Source organism: Psilocybe cubensis, chromosome 2, assembly GCF_017499595.1.
Source record: "Psilocybe cubensis strain MGC-MH-2018 chromosome 2, whole genome shotgun sequence".
In the NCBI taxonomy this organism is placed as follows: Eukaryota; Fungi; Basidiomycota; class Agaricomycetes; order Agaricales; family Agrocybaceae; genus Psilocybe; species Psilocybe cubensis.
Genome location: NC_063000.1, coordinates 158,269 through 178,253, shown reverse-complemented (window position 1 = coordinate 178,253; position 19,985 = coordinate 158,269). Strand labels below are relative to the sequence as shown.

The 19,985-nt window shown below is 42.4% G+C and overlaps 4 protein-coding genes across 4 annotated transcripts; 2 read left to right on the top strand and 2 right to left on the bottom strand.

The window, feature by feature from the left end:
- Window positions 1–4,986: 4,986 nt before the first annotated feature.
- JR316_0001582 (SET domain-containing protein 5) lies at window positions 4,987–6,574 on the bottom strand (the record flags this gene model as incomplete). The annotated part of the gene is made up of 5 exons (XM_047887385.1): window positions 4,987–5,013; window positions 5,111–6,102; window positions 6,160–6,281; window positions 6,344–6,471; window positions 6,530–6,574. 5 exons carry the CDS (start codon window positions 6,572–6,574, stop codon window positions 4,987–4,989), a joined length of 1,314 nt encoding a protein of 437 aa, XP_047752308.1.
- A 485-nt stretch (window positions 6,575–7,059) lies between these two features.
- JR316_0001581 (uncharacterized protein) lies at window positions 7,060–8,034 on the top strand (the record flags this gene model as incomplete). The annotated part of the gene is made up of 4 exons (XM_047887384.1): window positions 7,060–7,182; window positions 7,203–7,591; window positions 7,650–7,797; window positions 7,849–8,034. The coding sequence occupies 4 exons, from the start codon at window positions 7,060–7,062 to the stop codon at window positions 8,032–8,034; spliced, it is 846 nt and encodes a 281-aa protein (XP_047752307.1).
- Window positions 8,035–8,165: 131 nt separating this feature from the next.
- Window positions 8,166–9,097, bottom strand: JR316_0001580 (uncharacterized protein; the record flags this gene model as incomplete). The annotated part of the gene is made up of 2 exons (XM_047887383.1): window positions 8,166–8,296; window positions 8,560–9,097. 2 exons carry the CDS (start codon window positions 9,095–9,097, stop codon window positions 8,166–8,168), a joined length of 669 nt encoding a protein of 222 aa, XP_047752306.1.
- A 6,342-nt stretch (window positions 9,098–15,439) lies between these two features.
- Window positions 15,440–19,802, top strand: JR316_0001579 (uncharacterized protein; the record flags this gene model as incomplete). Its single annotated transcript, XM_047887382.1, has 7 exons — window positions 15,440–15,452; window positions 15,518–15,625; window positions 15,680–15,844; window positions 15,897–15,921; window positions 15,973–16,545; window positions 16,601–16,950; window positions 17,014–19,802. The coding sequence occupies 7 exons, from the start codon at window positions 15,440–15,442 to the stop codon at window positions 19,800–19,802; spliced, it is 4,023 nt and encodes a 1,340-aa protein (XP_047752305.1).
- Between the last annotated feature and the right edge of the window lie 183 nt (window positions 19,803–19,985).

Sequence of the window (19,985 nt, the reverse complement as noted above, 5' to 3'; positions counted from 1 at the left end):
TGGCAATTGTCTCCGTTGCATTTGCGGCTGAGAGCATTGAGAAAGCGACAGACTCAACTGCGTTATCCGATGACGAGCTCGCTGCTCAAGGATGCTACTGGGACGGTACTGCGCCGTTCTGCAACGGTTCATGCCAAGGAAAAAACGTAGGCTGGTCGAGGGCAGCTCAAACCTGCATAGGATGTAACAACGACTACGTCGAAACTGAAACATCCGACTGCGGGAACGGCAAGTGCTGCTGGACTGGCCACAAGGTCCTATGCTGCCAAAAAATATGAATACTTTTCCGAGAAAATTTGTACCAGTTATATTTTGTGGGGTACATAGTTAATGAAAAATGATTTAGTGCTCCTGAAAGTGATGTACAATGTCCAACTCAAAGAAATGAACAAGGCACAGTACCACCACAAAAAAAAGGTCCATCCCGCCGAGCAAATGTCCGCAAGTGAAATTAAAATGATGTGGTAAATGGGAAGGACATCATGCCGTGAACTTGGTAATACCCCACTACCATTTGCATTTGTGTTCATATGTTGCGTGGAAGACGAAAAGGGGTCTTTGAGATTCACATCCGCACCCGCTTGTGAAGGTTTTATGCCATCTAATGGAGACGACACGAACGGGTAGGTAAACAGCGTGTCAAACTGCAGTAAAAACGGTATGTGAGAGCGACAAGAACGTCCGGAATGCAATTCCATATCGTGCGCACAAATTTGATGATGGGAAGGGTTGCGCAGCTGCCCCTTTTTCGGTGGTGATGCTGTCAAAGACAGTTGGGGTAGTCAAATTCAGCAAAAGAATGTGGTTTTTGGCATTGTAAAAGCATATGCGCATGTCGTACAGGAGTTAAGAGTTGTATAACGCATTGAACTGGTTGGCAGCGCAGACGATATGCTTGGCGTTGGCGGTGGTGGTGAAGGCCGGATGAAGCTGGACAGTGGTATCAGGGTCGCTGGCGTATTGTGTTTGTTGTGAACGTGGCGTCACCCTTGGCACGGCATCCTAGTTTGACGCTCACGATTGGCTCAGAATGGTGGAAGGTATCGCCCGCAACACTCCTGGACAGCTGCCGTGAATTATTGATTGATATACTTCCAAGAAGGGTAAAATACCTCAAAATAGCCAACAGGGTGACGATCTCAGGTTTTGAAAATGGTATAGACTAACAAAAAGACCATCAGATATAACGAAGGATGAATATTTGAATACTTAAAAATATCCCATACTGCGCCAAACCGAGATGGTACCTGCTTGATTTGAAAAGAGAGAGACTAAAAGATATATATTTCGTCAGATTTCACAGTTTTCTCTTATATAATTGTCATCAAATGGTGTTTTGATATAGATGTACGATGGAGAGCGTACCGAGGTTCAATATTCATGCGAATGTAGACGGCACATCATCAAAATGCTGATATCTGTTGTGCAATCTTTTGGTATCCAGGTGGAGAGTATGTGAGTACTTAAATATATGTTGTGAGAGTTGATGTTTGAGGAAAACATGGTAAGTATAACTAAGATGGTTGAATGAATTGCTGATCATACTATAACTGTACATGCACATCTTGATACCATTGAACTAATTATATGATCTAGCATTGAATTTTTGTCATAAACGGGCGAAATCAAAGGACGTGTAGAGATAATACTTAGTAGAAGCAAGGGTATAAACCAAGAAAGAATTCTATTCCTCAATGCTTTGCTTGTAAGGACAGACATTCAGTTAAACTTGCTAGATACTACTACCAGCGGCATTCCATCACTTTGAGATATATCAAGGTTCCATCAGTTGAAATCTAGCAACTGGTCTCACGAGAAGCCCTTGAGTCTTAATTTCCATCAGCACCAATGAATCTTCCGGATTATATAGTTTTGATTATCTGACTCAAAAAGATACAAAAAGCCGTCTCTTCGGTTTTGCCCACCTTCGTGATATACTCAACAAAATGGAGCCTTTATCACTTCCTCCTACGTTTAGTCAGCCGGAAATGGCTGAATTTGTGGATGTGTTGAAAATCATTCAATGGACAAAATATGCCAGGTGTACGTCTGTTACAGTGCCCCAAAGTCTGTATTATTTAATTCTAACGGGTACTATATTTCTATGATAGTGTCTGCAATTTGCATTCTTTCATATGACTATTGTATGTACATCATCTTTCACCGTATACATGTTGTCAATCTGAATCTTCGCCCGAATAGTTTTAACATTCGACCAGGAGGTAAGGATCCGTTCAATTTTCTGTGAGAAAAACTGATATCATTGTCCAGATCGCCTTTTTCTGGGTAAGCTATTGTGTGACCAATCTATAAGGTCAAGAACATGCTTGTTAAAACATTGTTTTAAGAACAGAAATTTTAAATTGGTCAAAATTTTGTTCCTTTTGGTATAATGTTTTTAAACAAAGTAATGAGTTTTATAAGCGCTGATTTTTTCACCTTGATTAGAATCGCTATTATATCAATGGAGTGACCCCGTACGTGACACACAGTTATCAATGTACCTAATGGCTGAAATCTCATTCAATACAAGGTTCAACTTATACAGTATTTAATTGTGGTTTCATTATTAAATTGCTCCACTAATTTACATTGTATCAGACTTTTTCTCTGGAAATCTAAGCCAAGAAGTATGTATTAGTTGTAATATTGGCAATGCATATTCTTACCATTCATGGCAGTTGTAGGTCCACGCCTATACATCTCAATTGATTACTGTTGATACATTAACCTATGATATTTAAGCTGTGAGTATAAAAAATGGCTGTGCAAGTCGTTAGTCAGGTTTTGTAGTGACGAATCAATAGGTGTGAAATTTTTCGATTTTGAAATATGGACAGGCCTCTTAGGGATCATTATACCTCAAGGTTACTTATACCATCAGGTCTCTACCCAACATTGTATCTAATTCTTGTTAAAAGCCGTCCTGCAGATTCGCTTGTATGCCTTATTCAACCAGAGTAAACGACTATTGGCATGTTTGCTACCTTTGTTCATAATATCCTGCACGGTGGCAGGAGCCATACTTAATATTGCTTACTATTGGGGGAAACGAGGTTAGTAAACTTAAACCTTGACCCTTAGAACGCTCCAGATAACTTTATTTACCCCTGAAGAACACATGATACAAGCGTTTGAAACCCCTTCGGGGACATTCTGTATCATTGACAGTATTCCATCTTACCTGTACTCCTGGTGGATCCCTTTTATTTTTTTTGAAGGTCTGCTGTGCGGTTTGGCTATCACAAAGAGCATTCAAAACCAAAGATTATACGGTGCTCAATATACACTCTATATGAGAATTCACCACGTTATTGTGCGCAATTCAGTGCTCTATTTTATAGCGTGAGTGCTGCTCATTGTTAATAAAAGTTACACTGTTCTTACGTGTTGGAATTATAGCATAGGGAGCACATACCTTGCATGCATGATAATATTCATGGTCGCTCCAGTAATGCTATTTCAGTTCATTCTTTCATGAACCTAAACTGAACTTTGCTACTGCAGAAATATTTCGACGCCCCTTTAGGCTTTGCAGTGTCGTTATCTACGACTCTATGCAATCGTTTGTTACTCAATGTCAACAATACGACTTCCAAGAACTATGAAGGGAGCATAGAGATGAGCGGTGTTCATGTCCTCGATATTTCCGACCGAGACCCTAGACGTCGATAACCAGCATGACATTAAATTGTATGTTTTAGTTTCCCCCTGCCAATTATAATATTGAGTGTCGAACTGATGTTGCAACTGCTAGCACGGTTCCCATGTAAACCTGCTGAGAACTTGTCCTATATATAATCCGAATATTAGTGCATTTCCAGATAGTTGGACAGCAAAGGGGTAGTCGGGATGGATATATATCAATTTTATAAATTTGCATATGGATCACACCAATGTGATGTACAATCGAGAATCAAAGAGGTTGAAAGTGACGGCAACAACCGCGCCACGACGTTCTGTGTAGGACAGGGTAGGCCTCGGGCCCCTTCCTCTGCTACACACCGGCGGCTCTGTTGAGGGCCGTTTGGTAATCTCGTAAACATAAACATAAACGTAAACCAACGAAAATGAGAACAGGGATAACAAGGCGGATTATTTAAGCGCGTGAGAATTAGCAATCGACATAATCCCTTTCAAACGCATCCCCTGCTGCACACGCGCTGACAGTGAGATACTGATAGAGTGTGTCTGGCAACACACATTCTTTGCTTAGCACACAGGAATGGGGCGGTCTCATCCCCCATTATATTTTCCTTGAAATCAATTATAAAAAGACTCACAGATGGACAGAGACAAACACAGGGGTACAAAACAAGTCAGCCAGCCAGACACATAGACATAAAGCCATCCAAAGGTATTGGGCTACGATTATGACGTCGATGATGCAGTCGCTGAGCCCAAGTCCAAGTCCAGCGTAATCCTGAGGCATTCTTAGTGCAAATAATTTTGGACTGCCGTCGGGACACAAATGTATGGCAGCAACACACTTTCGAATAGTCATGAATCAATCAGAAACAGCAAGTTACATTCTGTTAGTCCTCCCGTGGGCTTGTGTCCTCAACTGCTCAGCACTCATTGTCAATCGGGATAGATAATGCACCGCCCTGCATGCGAGGGCAAGCGGATTAAACTTGAGTTGATGGGTCATGGCAGGACGGGGTACGTGGGTGTTCACTTGAGATGTGCTGCGTGGTGGTGTGGTGATATGGTGGTGCGGAAGGGGTCGCAGAACTAAGAGCGTTGACAGCGACATGTGGGAGTGACGGTGATGAAAGCTACACATGGAAAGGCCGCATCGCGCTATGTCGGAACCCGGAACCGTTTCTGCCCGGTGCCTAATAACAAGAACAAATACGTCAACGCGTTTTCCAGTTCCTCATTCTCCACCACCTCCCACCACTCGAGATGCATTCATGACTGTCCTTCTTAAACACTTGTCTACGCGGTCTTCATATACATGTTGTAAACTATGTTCATTCTCCACTACAACGAATTTGCAAATATTATTCCCTACAATTCCCTGTCATAGTCGAATATGATTGAAAGGCAAGTACGGCCCCATTCCGGCCATCGGAAGCGAAGTTGGATCAAGATATGCGGCTCTCACTTCCTCAGCCCTCGAACTATCCTCTCCAAACTCTTCAACCCTAATCCTATATGTCATCTCCGTCCAGTACTTTGTTGATTCCCAATCGCGATGGTATGCGCACACCACACCCGCATCGTTTGTGTAATCATCTGCATCTGCGTGGTACCCTTCTTCTTTCATCAACTGCACGGCTTGGACGATGACTTTCAGCCGCTGAATTCCCTGCGTGGGCGTAAACCGAGGTATGAGGTTCCACAGAACATCAAGCCTTTCGCGCCGGGAATCGCTCATCATTGCTTCTGCGGGTGGAAGGGAGCAGATTTTGCATGCACATGTGAAATGGTACCTCTGTCTTAGCACCTTCTGCCTGCGCGAAGAAGGTGTCCCATAGAGACCCCTGCCCATGATATACATGACAAAGATCTCTTCGCCCTTCTTGATATCAGTCAACACGTGCACTGTCATCTGTCCTTTGCGCTCGTTGAAGGAGTATCGTGCATTTGGCGCACAGGAATGGTTGAACCTGGACGACTTCATGCAAATTCCTGCTTTATTGTCAGTTAAAGTGAAAGTGTTGGTGGCGTATATTCCGACTATGATTGAATTGCCTCGGTCGCAGCCGCAATCATCATGTGAATTATGGAGGGACAGATATTGGTTAAGTATAACTGGAGAAAGTGAAAGGACCTCCGACTCAATTGAGGCAACCTTTGCACGTTCAGAAAGATTTTCCAAGATGGTGAATGTGGGGACTTCTGATAATATCAATTCTCCGCATTTAAGATTTCGTGTGGCAAATGCACCGACACCTTTGGGTATAGAGGTGGAGTTGCTGATGATAAAAGAAGGGTGGTTGTCAACTAGCATCTCGCTGCATAGAGGAGCCATGGCATGTTCGAGCTTCTGCGTTGACGTTGGTACTGGACTGCTTTCCTGTGCGCTTGTGATGCTCTCTAATTCTTTACTAGCAACTTGGGAATCTCCTCCATGGGCCATAAAAGTCTGGATATCTGAAGTGATTCAATTAATTGCAATAAAAAGTCGGTGTTCAAAAGAACTCATCACACCTTTCTTTGCATCCGACCACTGTCCCAATTCCCTATGAGCTTGTGATCGCCTTAATAGGGCCTTCAAATTGTATGGGGAATGTTCGAGGACTTTGCTTGCATCCACGACCGCTTCTTCCCATCTATTGGGAGTCGATGATGATCAATGTTTCAGCGACGCTGGGGAAGATGAGAAAGATCTTACCGTCTAAGCTTCAGGTTCGCAAAGGGTCGATTGAGTAGGTAGATATGGCTCTTGGGGTCAAAACGCATGGCGTGTGTATAGAGAGATTTTGCCAATGCGTAGTCGCCCAATTTAAAGGCCACATTCCCCTAAAGTGACAGGTGAGCAAGTACAAAGAGGGAGTGCGGATAAGATGGAGTGTTGTACCTGTTCCTTAACATGCTCACCAGTTACCCGAGTGCGAGAGGACATGAACTGTGTTATGTTACAGTGCAAGACGGGGTTCTTGGGAAGAAAGCAACAATGCGGGGATTTATTACGAGCTTTGGGTTATATTAGCAGTTAAAAGCGGCCTCGTGCCATATCGAAGGGTGAAGAAGGTGAAATATATGTGTAGATTCGCTGGATGGTTATGTAAATATAGTAAAAGTTTAAGTTGCGAGTCCTCTATTAGAGTCATAGGGCTCGTCCCGTACAAGGTAGACGCGACGTTCTGCAGGATTGTGTTACGTATTTGAGTCGGCACCAATCGGCTTCGTTGAGTTATTTTTGTGATGCCGTCGAGCACCGAGTGTGGCTGGTGGCCAATGATGGCCATATATTTGAACTCCGCACACCGTCTCAGTATCCTGACATTACTTGTTTTAGTGGGCCACCGCGGAGCGTGGCATGACGAGTCTTTACGATTCAGCGTCACGCTTTGTAATAATATAATATATATATAATATAATATAAATATGTCCAACTTTGACGTGGATATCGGTGCAATGGACGAAGTGATATTCAGACTCCAAGGCATAGTTAGTGACAAGATGCTACCACCAATGGCAAAGCCTGCTTCATACGTCCACTCCATTGAGGTGAATTAATTACAAATGAGGACTGTTACAGCTGCGACAGAACGGTCAAGCAACAACCATATTTACGTACCGCCATTGCTATCACGGGACTCAGAGACATTGTGTTCAATAAGGTGATGGAAAAGCTAGAAGAAGTTTTCCTCCGTTTTGCAAACAATTTTCCCGCGGACAGCGTCAGCGGCTATGACCCAGTTCTTCACAAAGACACAGGTTTCAATGTTTTCCATGCGCATAGCCAATATTTCACGAAGGTATCCGCATATCAAGACAAATCTGACAACATAGGTTTTCATCCCCTGGTTGACCCTGATAACGTGTTGGCGTCCATGGTAGGGGACAGTTTCATCCACGCAATTGATAACAAGGTACAGTTTCTTCGTCAGGAGATACTTCCTGAAGGAACAGCCAGGTATGTTTAGAAAATACCAACAACACATCACAACCAAACTAATATCATGTTGCAACAGATATTATTCTTATAATCCTGCCTCCATACGAATTGGAGACATTGTCGAGATCAGTGTTGCCTTTGTTGCATTTCCTGCCCAAGGAAACAAGTACAAATTTGTTGTCGCTCTTCGCAGAATACTTGTCTTGGACCAGGAGGCAAGAGAGGTAAGCAATGTTACATTGAACAGTCTCATAGCCATTCATAACTTCCAACAGAAAGCTGATATTCTCAGAATGCGGTCGTGCTATACTCCAGCAAAAAGACAGGTTGCTGTTTTGTGTAGGACAAAGAGGCAGCTGTACAAAGGTCAGATTGACATTGAAGACACGCAACAGAGGATGGCACGTATGCGCTTAAATGAGGACACAGTCCACAATAGCAATACTATGTCCCAAGATTAATACATATGTACATAGAAAGACAAGGATATCATAAATGTGCTGAACGAACAATCAATCCATTTGCGTGAATATTGTAAATAACAAGGAATAATTTGTCAAGTCATTTTCATGACAGAAATTATCTGAAGGTGTTAGTTGGCACCCCATGGGAGAATCCTGCATACACTGTACGCAGAATATTCCCACACTCGGCTGAATATCGGGAGAGGTTGACCGTGGGAATATTCTGCGTACACTGTACGCAGGATATTCCCACGCTCATCTGCAAGTCAAACTTACAAATTAAGACAAAAAGAATGAGGACGAGAACACAAGTTTATTTCGAACAAAAATTTGACTAAGGATGGAAGAAATTACAAATATCCATTCCACAAGAGGCTTTGTGGTTGAGGGCAATGCAACCAAAAAATATCTGCCTTTCTGGATAGCAAATACAAAACAGTTGCATGTACACGGTCATCTTTTTGCCTACATTACAGGAATTAAATTGACAAATACTAAAACTAAAGAGCACACACCTTATACCCCTTTCCCAGGATTTGATAGCTTTTTTGACACACTTGTGTAATTGGTAAACATTTGCCGCTGTGTAGTGAAAATCTAATGCGATACCGCTGATGCGACGGACACCAAAATGCAAATAATCAAATTCATTGAGCAACAATGCCCACAAATTGGCTTCAACAAAGGAAGTCTGATTTGCTTTGGGTAAAAGAGGCAAAGAATAAACCCAACAATGCCTGTTGCCAACCCATCTAATCCCAGAAGAGAACAACTCTGGATAAGGATCGTAATCCAGCACAACGAGAACATGACCACGAGATGAACTATACCCAACATTTACGTTGTCCCTGATAGACTGTATCCTGCTTTGGATATGGCGGTCCATTTTCAAAGTTTGCGATGGAATGGAAAGAACATATTTCAAGCCACGGGAATGATATTTTGCAAGAAATTTTTGCGCGCGCTTGAGGTTGGCAGAAGGTTGCAATAGAGAGACTTGATGTCCAAAGGTAGCATTTGGATACAGGCTGTACACCTTCTCAAAGGTAACAAAATTCATGACGCCGGCTGCAGTAGAACAAAATTGAAGTTAACATTGTTTTGACACATGACATTGGGGACATACTGCTATGATACCCCAAAATGTACTCTACCACCGATTGACAAGTCGTAATCAGTTGGACAAAAGAACCTTGGCACCATAGGTTAACGACCACTCCAGTGGTATTGTAATGTCAATGAAGAGGATGTTTCTGAAGGACGATTTTTTCCATTTTCAAAATTTTTTCCGCTATGGTGTTGTCCGGATATTTGGGATGCGGCATGATAGTAAATCCAATGGACATTATCCAGGAAAGAACGGGAAGAGCATATCTGTGCTCGACATACATGTCCATGTCACCCGGAATCCATATATTAGCACGATTGATTACAAAACTTTATGTAAGTAAAGCGAGTTCTTTTATCCCCACAACCCACTGTACAAAAATATGTCCTTGCCAATTGTCCCCATCAGTAAATCATTGATGCCATCAAAATTGCGTGATTAATACCGGTTTTTTACTTAACCGGTATGCTTGACTTAATAATCGGTTACTATCATAGAATTTCTGTTAGTTTTTGTTCCTACCAAGGGGATATGGAAATTAAAATACTAGATATTAGCTAGGTAGATAGGTTAGCTGCCATATGGTAGAAAACAAAATTAGATACCATTACATTATGACTTTTTAATTGCAAGTTAAACATTTTGACGCAGATAATCATCGCTCATAACCAAAAATTTTATAATAATGACCTCATTCAACTGATTTAAGGCTATTAATTAGTCACAATCAATTACATACCAACTGTTTTGCATGCTTTATACACCTCTAATGGCAAGTAGAGGTAAATAGAATGCTTTATTGTTATCAAAAAAAATTTAGCATGAATGACTAGCAGACTGTGGTGGCATAGAATAAAGAATAATAAACATTATGTATCTAGCTATTATCTTTAATGCCACTTCAAATAACTTGTCATATTAAACTTGTTGTGCTGTTCATACTGGCCATGAATTAATAAGCAGACTGTGGAAATAACTTGCATATAGTGTATGCAAGTTATTCTCACGGTTGCCGCACTTTGCATTGAGCAACTTGAACTTCTCTGGTAATTCCTGATATATTACTGAGATGCATTGCATATACTTTAGGTAAAATACAAGTATTTTTGGCAATAATAATTATTTTCAGTCCTAGTTTAGATGATCTTATTATATTTTACTTGTTGTGGTGTTTGTACTGGCCGTGAATTAATAAGCAGGTCGTGGGAATATCCTGCGCACACTGTACGCAGGATATTCCCACGGTCACTACACTCAATTTGCATTGAGCACTGGCCACTTTGGTCAAGGGATGGTCATTTTGAATAATGTTTTCCATGCATTGAATGTATTTTGGGGAAGAAATAATACACTAACACTTGCAAATTATGCTTGAAATATGTTTCCACACAGCCAATTGTGTTCACAGCAACATCAAACTATGCCAAAAAGAAATATGCGCACCAAACAAATGTTTTTGCACACAATATTGTTTCACTCTTGATGCACTTTTCAAAAATAAGAAAATTATATTTATGGGAAATATGTCCCCACTTGGGCAGCCATACACATGAGCATTCTTCCATCAGTTTTCCATACGGGATTCTCCCAGCAGATCTGAAATTCTTCAATATTTAGCAGGTATGAAAATTATAATAGACAAGTTCTTCCTTACAATTAGGCCTTATAACCTGTGCAGCTATTTTTTGTGTCTGACACAACTAAGCTTGTAGTAGACCTAAGTCATAGTAATTAATCATAACCTTGCCCAGTATCTGGCTGTACATTCAGAACATATTAATATATATTAACTATGTTATATAAATCTAGATTAAAAAATATTTTATACAATTGTGAGATGTAAAGTCTTGTCATGCCACGCTTTGCGTTGGACCACTAAAACAAGTAAAATGCAAAACGGTGGAACCTGAAATAACCAGGCCAGTCTTGAACTAGAGAAGACAAAACAGCAAATGTTCATTGGGTTTGAAGATAGGAGCAAATAAATTTTTGGGACGGAAGGCGCGGTGCATATAGCCCGAAACGCTGTCGTTTAGCTCCTTGCAAGTCTAAGAGAAACGGTAGAGGGTTATCAGATCCATCTGATCCATGTACACATCGTCCATGGGAGGCGGAAAGACTCTAAAAAATAAGTAATAACCAAATGAGATAAAACAGTGAACATACTGTTGGAAACGGGGGGATAACGCGGAAGCCATGGGTAAAACAGTGCGGAGAAAAGTGCATTGTCTATACTACGTCAATAAATATATTAACTGTAAGCCAATAGATGCCCGACGTAGGGGAAGAACAAATTGGTATGCGTGAGAAACGATCATGAATCAGGAAATCAAATTCAAATAGTACAGAACGCCCAGAACCCAAGAACACGTAATTATTTCTATTTGAACTCTGATTGATGAAGCTACCAATATCAAGGAACGTGTGTGCCTGCACAGTTCTATTTCCAACCTTTCAGACCCATAGTTCAAAGAGTGCATTTGTTCCATCTCTAAGTATTAGTACAATATATAAGCATGTTGGCTAGATGGTTCCACATGGTTTTAAAAATTAAACAACAACGCAAAAAAGTGAATTGAGTAGGACTATTGTTGTTGGGTATAATTAATTTTATGGAAACGCACATTCACATTGCGATCAAAACAAATCAAAAACAACCTTTAAAGTAACCAATGGTAAAAAGAAGTCGTAGAATGAATTGGAAAGGGGTTGCTTAGGGGGTCCGGTGACCGCTTAAGGAAAATACCGATAGCGGTAACGACATTGATCGCATCAATAATATTTTGATGGGGACAATTGGCGAGGACATTTTTGCTCGCTGGGTTGTGGGGATAAAAGAACTCATCTTTACTTACGTAAAGACTCGTAACTTTCTCTTTTATAGGAAAGTTTTGACATCTACTTCGTTATGCTTTAAATACATCAAGCACAGCTATAATTTATTACAGTCAAGTTGTAACCTTGAGATGAATGGAAAGCCGGAATTTAAGTACATAAATAACAGTCAGATACTGTCCAACAGATTGTCAGAGACTCAAAATATACAAAAGGAGAAGGTGCCCGAAATGGATTATGGGATTTTGGAATCTGGCACTGAGTTGATTCCGTGAGGAATCAACTCGACGAGTCCGAGAACTATATACGACAAGAATTCTGAAGCTAACTAACTACGTAGTTAAACGAGTCATACAAACTTGTCAGCCAAATAGTCAGTCAAATCAGAAATACATATCATCCAACACCTAACTAGAGTGACCGATAGTGTCCGTTATCTAATCTATACATGCAGTCACGAGAGTCTACACTAAACAAGGAATCTAGTAGTCGAGCGAGTCATCACACAGATATGCCGAATGCTCGACGGTTTGTTGACCGAGAATGGAAATACGAAGCTTCGGGGCTCGCCACTGACTACTTTTCCACCACCACGGAGCTTTTGCATATCCCAGAAGCCACACATGCGGGAGCCTTATTCCCCTCCTTCGTTATCTCCTCGTCTGCGTCATGACCCTTCTACCCAATTTAACTCCACTCTCATCCTCATTTCCAAGCAGACACCCAATCAATTCAGGGTTTCTTTAGACTCTCTTAAACGTACCATCGACATCAATAATCTCAACACCACCACTCGCACTCCCACATCCCACCCTGAAATAGTCTCCTCCAATTCAAGAAACGTGTGTGTTGATGCACTCGTGAACTATCCATTTGATGAGATTGATGGGGCTCTCGACAATTCGCTTTAATTGTATGATGGTTGGGGACGGCACGATGGCTGGGGGTTGGGGTATGGCGTATATTTGAACTTGGGAGAAGACCCTAGTCAACCCTTGGCTGTTGAGTCTGGTCTTTGAAAATTTCTCATATGGTTCTTTTGAATCTGTACACTCTGGCTCTGGATCTTCCAAAACCTCCCCTCGGTCCTCACTATCCTAATACCTATCCATGTAGCTCCGATCAGCATGTATTATCTTCGCCGCCACCACCTCGGCATCATCTGATGACCCTCACCGCCGGACAGATTCGCTGTCTTCCCCACCCAGCTGAGTGTTTTGATCTCGTGGTCTGTTTTATCATTCTCAGTTGGTTTTTTGGACATTTGTTTGCTCACGGGAGTCATAAACGAACATAAACGATGCATGAATATGGATAAGACTGTAGGAAAGGCACCAGACCCTCGATATGAATGCATGTATGCATTTGGACCGGCACCTTGACAGTGATGGAATGTAAGCGAAAGTAAGTTTGTGTGGTTGGGCATGAGGATCGCTGACAGCAAAGAAAGATGAAGAGGGAACTGATAGGGGTAATCAGAGTCTGGGTGCAAGAGGTAGAACGATGATGGATGGATTTGAAGGGGTCAATCTCGATCTTTGTGCGTATGCAACACTTTATTTGCATTCTTTCAAACTTGTTCGGAACCCACACCAATACATCCTCGGTTTAGAATACAGCACACTGTAGGATTACGCCACAGTCAGGGAGGAAATTAGCACAAAAGTGTTGCATAAACACTTGAAGCGAGACGATTTGAGCTCCGTTTAGCCAACTTTTGCTTACCTAAGGGGGTGCTGGTTCCTGATGAGCCCAATCTTATAACGAAATCATGTAGATGCCTGAGGCCTGAACGTTGAAATCTTACTAATATGCCTCCTCACTGTCAATACAAAGAAGTTGATCGACAGTGTCAAGAATGCTACTTCTATTCAGAACTTTCATTGGCCTGTTGCAACTACCCATCAGCACCACGTGCACCGCACGCTACATGAGCTGTTCAGTGCCTTGGTGACCATTGCACTTGTAAAAATACATCGATGGTACACATACTGTGATATGAACTACTAATCAGTACGGTAACAGTGAAGTACTATGGGAGAGTGTGTGGAGATATCTGCTTTACGAAAACTTACAAGGAAGCACATCTGAACATTTTCTCTTATACAACAGAACCATGGCCGTATTTTAATTTGAATGCATGTAAATTAACCTTGACAAAAGCGTATGCCAAAGGTTTATTGATTATCTGAGACTACTCGTTACCTTATCGAGAATGCGTTCTGAGTTGCGTTTTCCATTGGATAGGAGTAGTACATATTCTTGTTATTTACTTTCGAGACTGTACCACCGATTCGGGGCAGCAATTTCTACCGGATCGCGAGTACTGTTCTGATCGGGCGGGGTGGTTTTCAAAGGGATGGGAGACAGGGATCGACAAATGCTTGCTTGAACGACATTGGCGTCTCGTAGAAAGGTTCTTTTAGCATCTATCAGTTAAGGTAACAGCCAAACTAAGAACGGAACCTCACGAATTAATTAGTATATAAAAATACCTCCAGGTGGTTTTCCTATAAAGATACCATTCAACCATCATGATTATCCAAGCGATAACTTCAGAAAAATTGTAAGTTCATCTCACAGCTCACTTTCCACTTACTGTCTAGAGGGAAACTGATAACATAATCTTGACGGCAAAATTTAGCAGCATGAAATTGTCCTTTGCTTTCTTCTTAATGGTAGTTTTCCCTGTCGCGTTTGCAACTGAAAACGTTGAAAAAGCGACGGATTATTCTGCCTTTTCCGACACCGAACTCGTAGCCATGGGATGTTACTGGTCCGGCACTGCACCGATCTGTAATGGCTCATGCAAAGGCACCAACGTCGGTTGGTCAAGGGTTGCACAAGTTTGCATAGGATGCAACAACAACTACGTCGAAACCGAAAGATCCAAGTGCGGAAACGGCAACTGCTGCGCATTTGGCACGACTAAAGCCCTTTGCTGCCCAAGGGACTGATTCGGAGGTTACAGACATTCGTGCCAATTGTTCTTTGTAAAGTACAAGGTTGAATTAAAACCATTCCAGAGCTTCTTACTGGTCAATTATACTCGAGTATATGACAGTGTGGATTTTATCTTTGAGTGAAATAATTTATAAGAATAAGGTTGACTCCACATCACCAGCTCTGGAAATGAAACTAATAACAGCGACACTCCTTGGAACAGTAGATTGTCCTACTAATAGACATCAAGCGTGGGTAATACATTACAATTACAGGTAGGTGTACCCATAGTAGGATACATCACAGGTTTATTTAAAGTGTTATTCGACATGATCGTAGTGAAAGACACTGCAAATGGGCTATTTTAATTATGACACCTACACCGCTGAACAAGGGCAGTGCACCGAGTACAAGACTTATATCTGAGAGTGTGGAAGTGATCACAAAAACGCCTTCCCACCCACCACGATAAATTACCAGCACACCAGATTCGAAATAAGCACGTTAAACAATTCAATGATTTCAACAGGTGCACTTCTGGCCAAGGCTTCTGCTGGTTAGATTGTCCGCTGACAGCACATGGTACCTTTGTAGGTTTGCGCGCGTACACCAATGCCACCTTCACCAATCTCCATAAGCCAACAATTGTTGCGGGGGAGACGGTGTATATGGGAAATGGAGATGTGCACTCCCGTAATCAGGGTATTTATTACAAAATATGCACAATTTACACAAAGGACCTGATCGCTTGGGCAGAACTTAGTGGTATTGTACAATGGTTAACACATATAAGGTCAGAAGAAATTCACTACGATACCCTTTCGAAACGCACGCCGGGAACCGGGGAGTGGTTTTTGTCTTCTACCCAATTCAACAGCTGGGTATCTGTACAAAGAAGTATTCTGTTGTTGGACGGAAAGCGTGCATATCATTTTGCTTCAGTGATTTCTATGGCTAATCATCTAGTTCATAGCTGGATCAGGAAAGACCGTGCTCGCGTGAGTTTATATGAACATATTTTGTATTTATATCTTATCCCCAAACTCTAGAGCAATTGTCATTGAATACCTCATGGAATTCGGCCTCTCAGATGACAGAGGCTGTAATGCTGTTCTATTCCTGTACTGTCGACACAACGAATCCTGGACTATATCAAAATATTTGGGGTCCCTAATTGGCCAGATGCTCACAAGGTACAGAGGCCTTCCAGTCGTTGCAGAGCATGTCCATAGATTTTACGATCTGCATCAAACACGACAAAGCTATCCTTCAACAACCGAGTTGGTCACAATTCTCTCCAACATAGTATCAGCATTCAAACATGTTCGGGTTGTACTGGATGGTTTGGACGAGTTGCCGGATCGTGATCAGATTGAGCTCGTATCTATTCTCCGAGCTCTTCCCGCATCATTATTGTTCACGTCACGAATTATTGGCTTCGAGGTTTTCGATTTCCCACAGGACTTAGTGCACATGACCATCGGGGACCAAAATCATGAGGATATCCGTCTATTTCTCCATGAGACCATACCAAAAGCGGCTAGTGTCGCTCGGATATTGCGAAGAAACGAGGGTTTTTTGGAGGAAATATGTAATAAAATATTGAATATTTCGGGTGGAATGTGCGTGTCCTATTCTATCTATGACGATTCGAATGCGTGTTCAATCCTTTCCCAGGTTCCTACTTGCGACGCTCAGGTCACAGTCATTACAGGGGTACACCACCATGACAAGTTTATCAAACAGTCTAGACGGACTCCGCGACGATGTACAATCAATGTATATCTCCTTGATGGACAGGATCAATTCTCAAAAAGGGGAGTACCCGTCATTTGCAAAACGGGCTATTACTTGGATCATGTATGCCCGCCGCCCATTGACCATTGCTGAGCTCGCACACGCACTTGCTATTCGAGAGGGAGAGAATTCATTCAATGAAAGAAACATTCCTGCTGAAGATATGATCACTGCTTCGTCTTGCGGAATCATTGAAATCCAGCTAAGATGTGGAACTGTTCGTCTTGTCCGTCAGTCAATCTATCTTTTCAGGCTCGCTGGGGTGGTGTTACTGATATAAAATCTATGCTTAGATCATACAGCGTACGAGTTTCTGAGTAATTGGCCTGAGTATCTCATCAAAGCACCACACGCATTTATTGGAAACACATGCAATTCTTACCTCACTGCTTTCCGCTTCACCACACTGGAAAAGCTGACATATACTGCATTCAAGGCCCTTGTAAAATCTCATGACGCTCCTTTACTCGAATACGCATATCAGAATTGGACAGCTCACATTCGAGAGTGTGAGGGGGAATCATATCCAACTGAAACAGTACACAACTTTGTCCTAAAAACTCCCAACTATCCGTTGTTTGACTCTCGAATTGGTTTCAGTTGGCTTGATCCGAGCCATGTTATTGCATACCATGGACTACAGATGCCGTTATCCTGGGATGGTTATTGCAACTTGCGTACAACAAAGAAACACACGACTCTCACACTTGCTGCATTGAATGGCTGCATCACAGTGGTCAAGACCCTTCTTGAATGTAGTTGTATTGATGTCAATGCGCAGACGAGCAACGGAGACACTGCACTTATTCTCGCATGCAAGGAAGGCCATAAAACCATTGTAAACATGTTGCTTCTCCGCAAAGACACCAACCCCAATTTATGCAACAAACGGGGCCTCACAGCGTTGATGTATTCCTCAATCCTTGGTCACATCGATATTATTTCGGACCTTCTTTCGAACAGAAAAATCAATACAAATTTTCAGGATGCCAGAGGGGCTACTGCCCTCATGCACGCGTCACGTATTGGTCATCTTGGCGCCGTACGTGTCCTTCTTTCGTGCCTCGACGTCGACATCAACGTCAAAGATTTGAACGGGCGCACTGCCCTTCTATATGCCTGCCTAAAGGATCGTACAGATGTTGCTAGACTCTTGCTTCGGACTCCTGGAATTGAGGTTAATGCCCAGGATGAAAATGGACACACTGCACTGCTGCTTGCTGCCACAAAAAACTCTTTAGAAATATTTAAAGGGCTATTAGGCATTCCAGGACTCAATCCAGACTTGAGAGATAGAAATGGGCTTACAGCACTGTCCGTCGCGGTGCTTCGTGGCCACAACAACATTGTGCAAGCTTTTTTCCCAGTTTCTAACACCAATCTTGACATCTCAAACCATAAGGTTACAATGGCCCTTTTCCGTGCTGCTGTCAAAAGCCATGTGCCAATTGTTAATATTCTCCTGACATCCGGGAGCATCAATCCCAACGTGTACATAAGGGGGCCAGATCGGTTGTACGAGTTCTTTCGTATGCAATTGCGATACTCGGCAAGAAAACACATTGATCATGCTGAAGGAATGACACCGCTCATGATCGCTTCATCTGCAGGTCAGACAGATGTTGTAAAATGTCTTTTAACCATTCCCGGAATTGATGTCAATCTGGGTAACCAGCCCAGTCACATATTGGTCTCGTATACTAGTGGAAGCAATGATTACCCAAATATGGATTCCTTCCTCGCTGGATTAGACCTCAAACACACATGTTTCGACTGTTGTGGAATTACAGCGCTTATGTTTGCAGCTGGTCATGGTCGCGTTGACGTTTTGCACTGCCTTTTAACGGTCTCTGGAATTGATGTTAATGGTCAAGATTGCGATGGACTGACAGCTCTTATGTATGCTTCGTGGATGGGATACCCTTGTTGCGTGGACACCCTTTTAGGTTCCTTGGAAGTTGACGTGAACATCCAAGACAAGTGGGGAAATACAGCTCTTACATGGGCATCAGCTCATGGCCGTCTTGATGTGGTGAAGCGCTTTTTGACTGTCCCAAATATCAATGTCAATATACAGTGTACCAACGGATGTACAGCTCTCATATATGCTTCTGGAGATGGTTATTGCTCTACTGTGGACACCATCCTTCGTTTTCCGGAGGTAGACGTAAATATCCAAGATAACCTTGGATTTACAGCACTGTCATGGGCGTCTGGTAATGGTCGTGTCGAGGTGGTTAAAACCCTGTTATTGGTCCCCGGAATAAAAGTCAATCAACACTGTATCAATAGAAGGACGGCTCTTGTATATGCTTCACGTAGTGGTTACTACCATATTGTGGATGCCATCCTTTGTTTTACGGAGGTGGATGTAAATATACAAGACGAACTTGGACTCACAGCGCTGTCATGGGCCTCAGGAAATGGTCACCTCGAGGTGGTTAAGCGCCTGTTATCTGTCCCCGGTATAAAGGTCAATACGAAAGATACCGATGGATTCACGGCTCTCAAATATGCTTCACAAGATGGTTATTGCTCTATTGTGGATGCCATCCTTTCCTTTCCAGGGGTGAATGTAAATACCCAAGACAAATTTGCATTCACGGCGCTGACATGGGCATCATACAACTGTCACTGTGATGTTGTTACGCGGATTTTGTCTGCGCCGGAAGTCGATGCCAATGCACAAGATACCAATGGATGGACCGCTCTCATGCATGCTTCGAGTAAAGGATATTGCTCGATTGTGGATGCTATCCTTCATTTTTCGCAGGTAGATGTCAATGTTCAAGACAATTATGGGTTTACTGCCCTTACATGGTCATGTTGTAATGGTCACGTTGAGACAGTGAAAAGACTCCTTGCATTCACCGCCATTGACATCAATTTGCGAGACCTCAATGGTAATACAGCACTCGGACTTGCACGAAAGAAAGGATACCAATCAATTGTCGATATCCTCATTTCCCGTCTGGAAGTCATCGACGAGCGCACTGCGCTAGTCTTATACCAACCCATTTACAGATCGCAGACTTTTGCTCATACACATTATGGATCTCCTAAACACACAATGCGCCATTAGGTATAATCTCCGTTTCGCTTACCCTCGTTCTCGCTGTATGTAGTATATGTCAATACATAGTAGACATCTTCCACCATACTGTAGACGCCTGCTTCTTTTCATCAGGAAATTGTATCGGTAATTCATATGCCAGCTTTAGGTAAACAGCACGTATGTGGGGTCGTTCCCTCCATTCCGGATGTC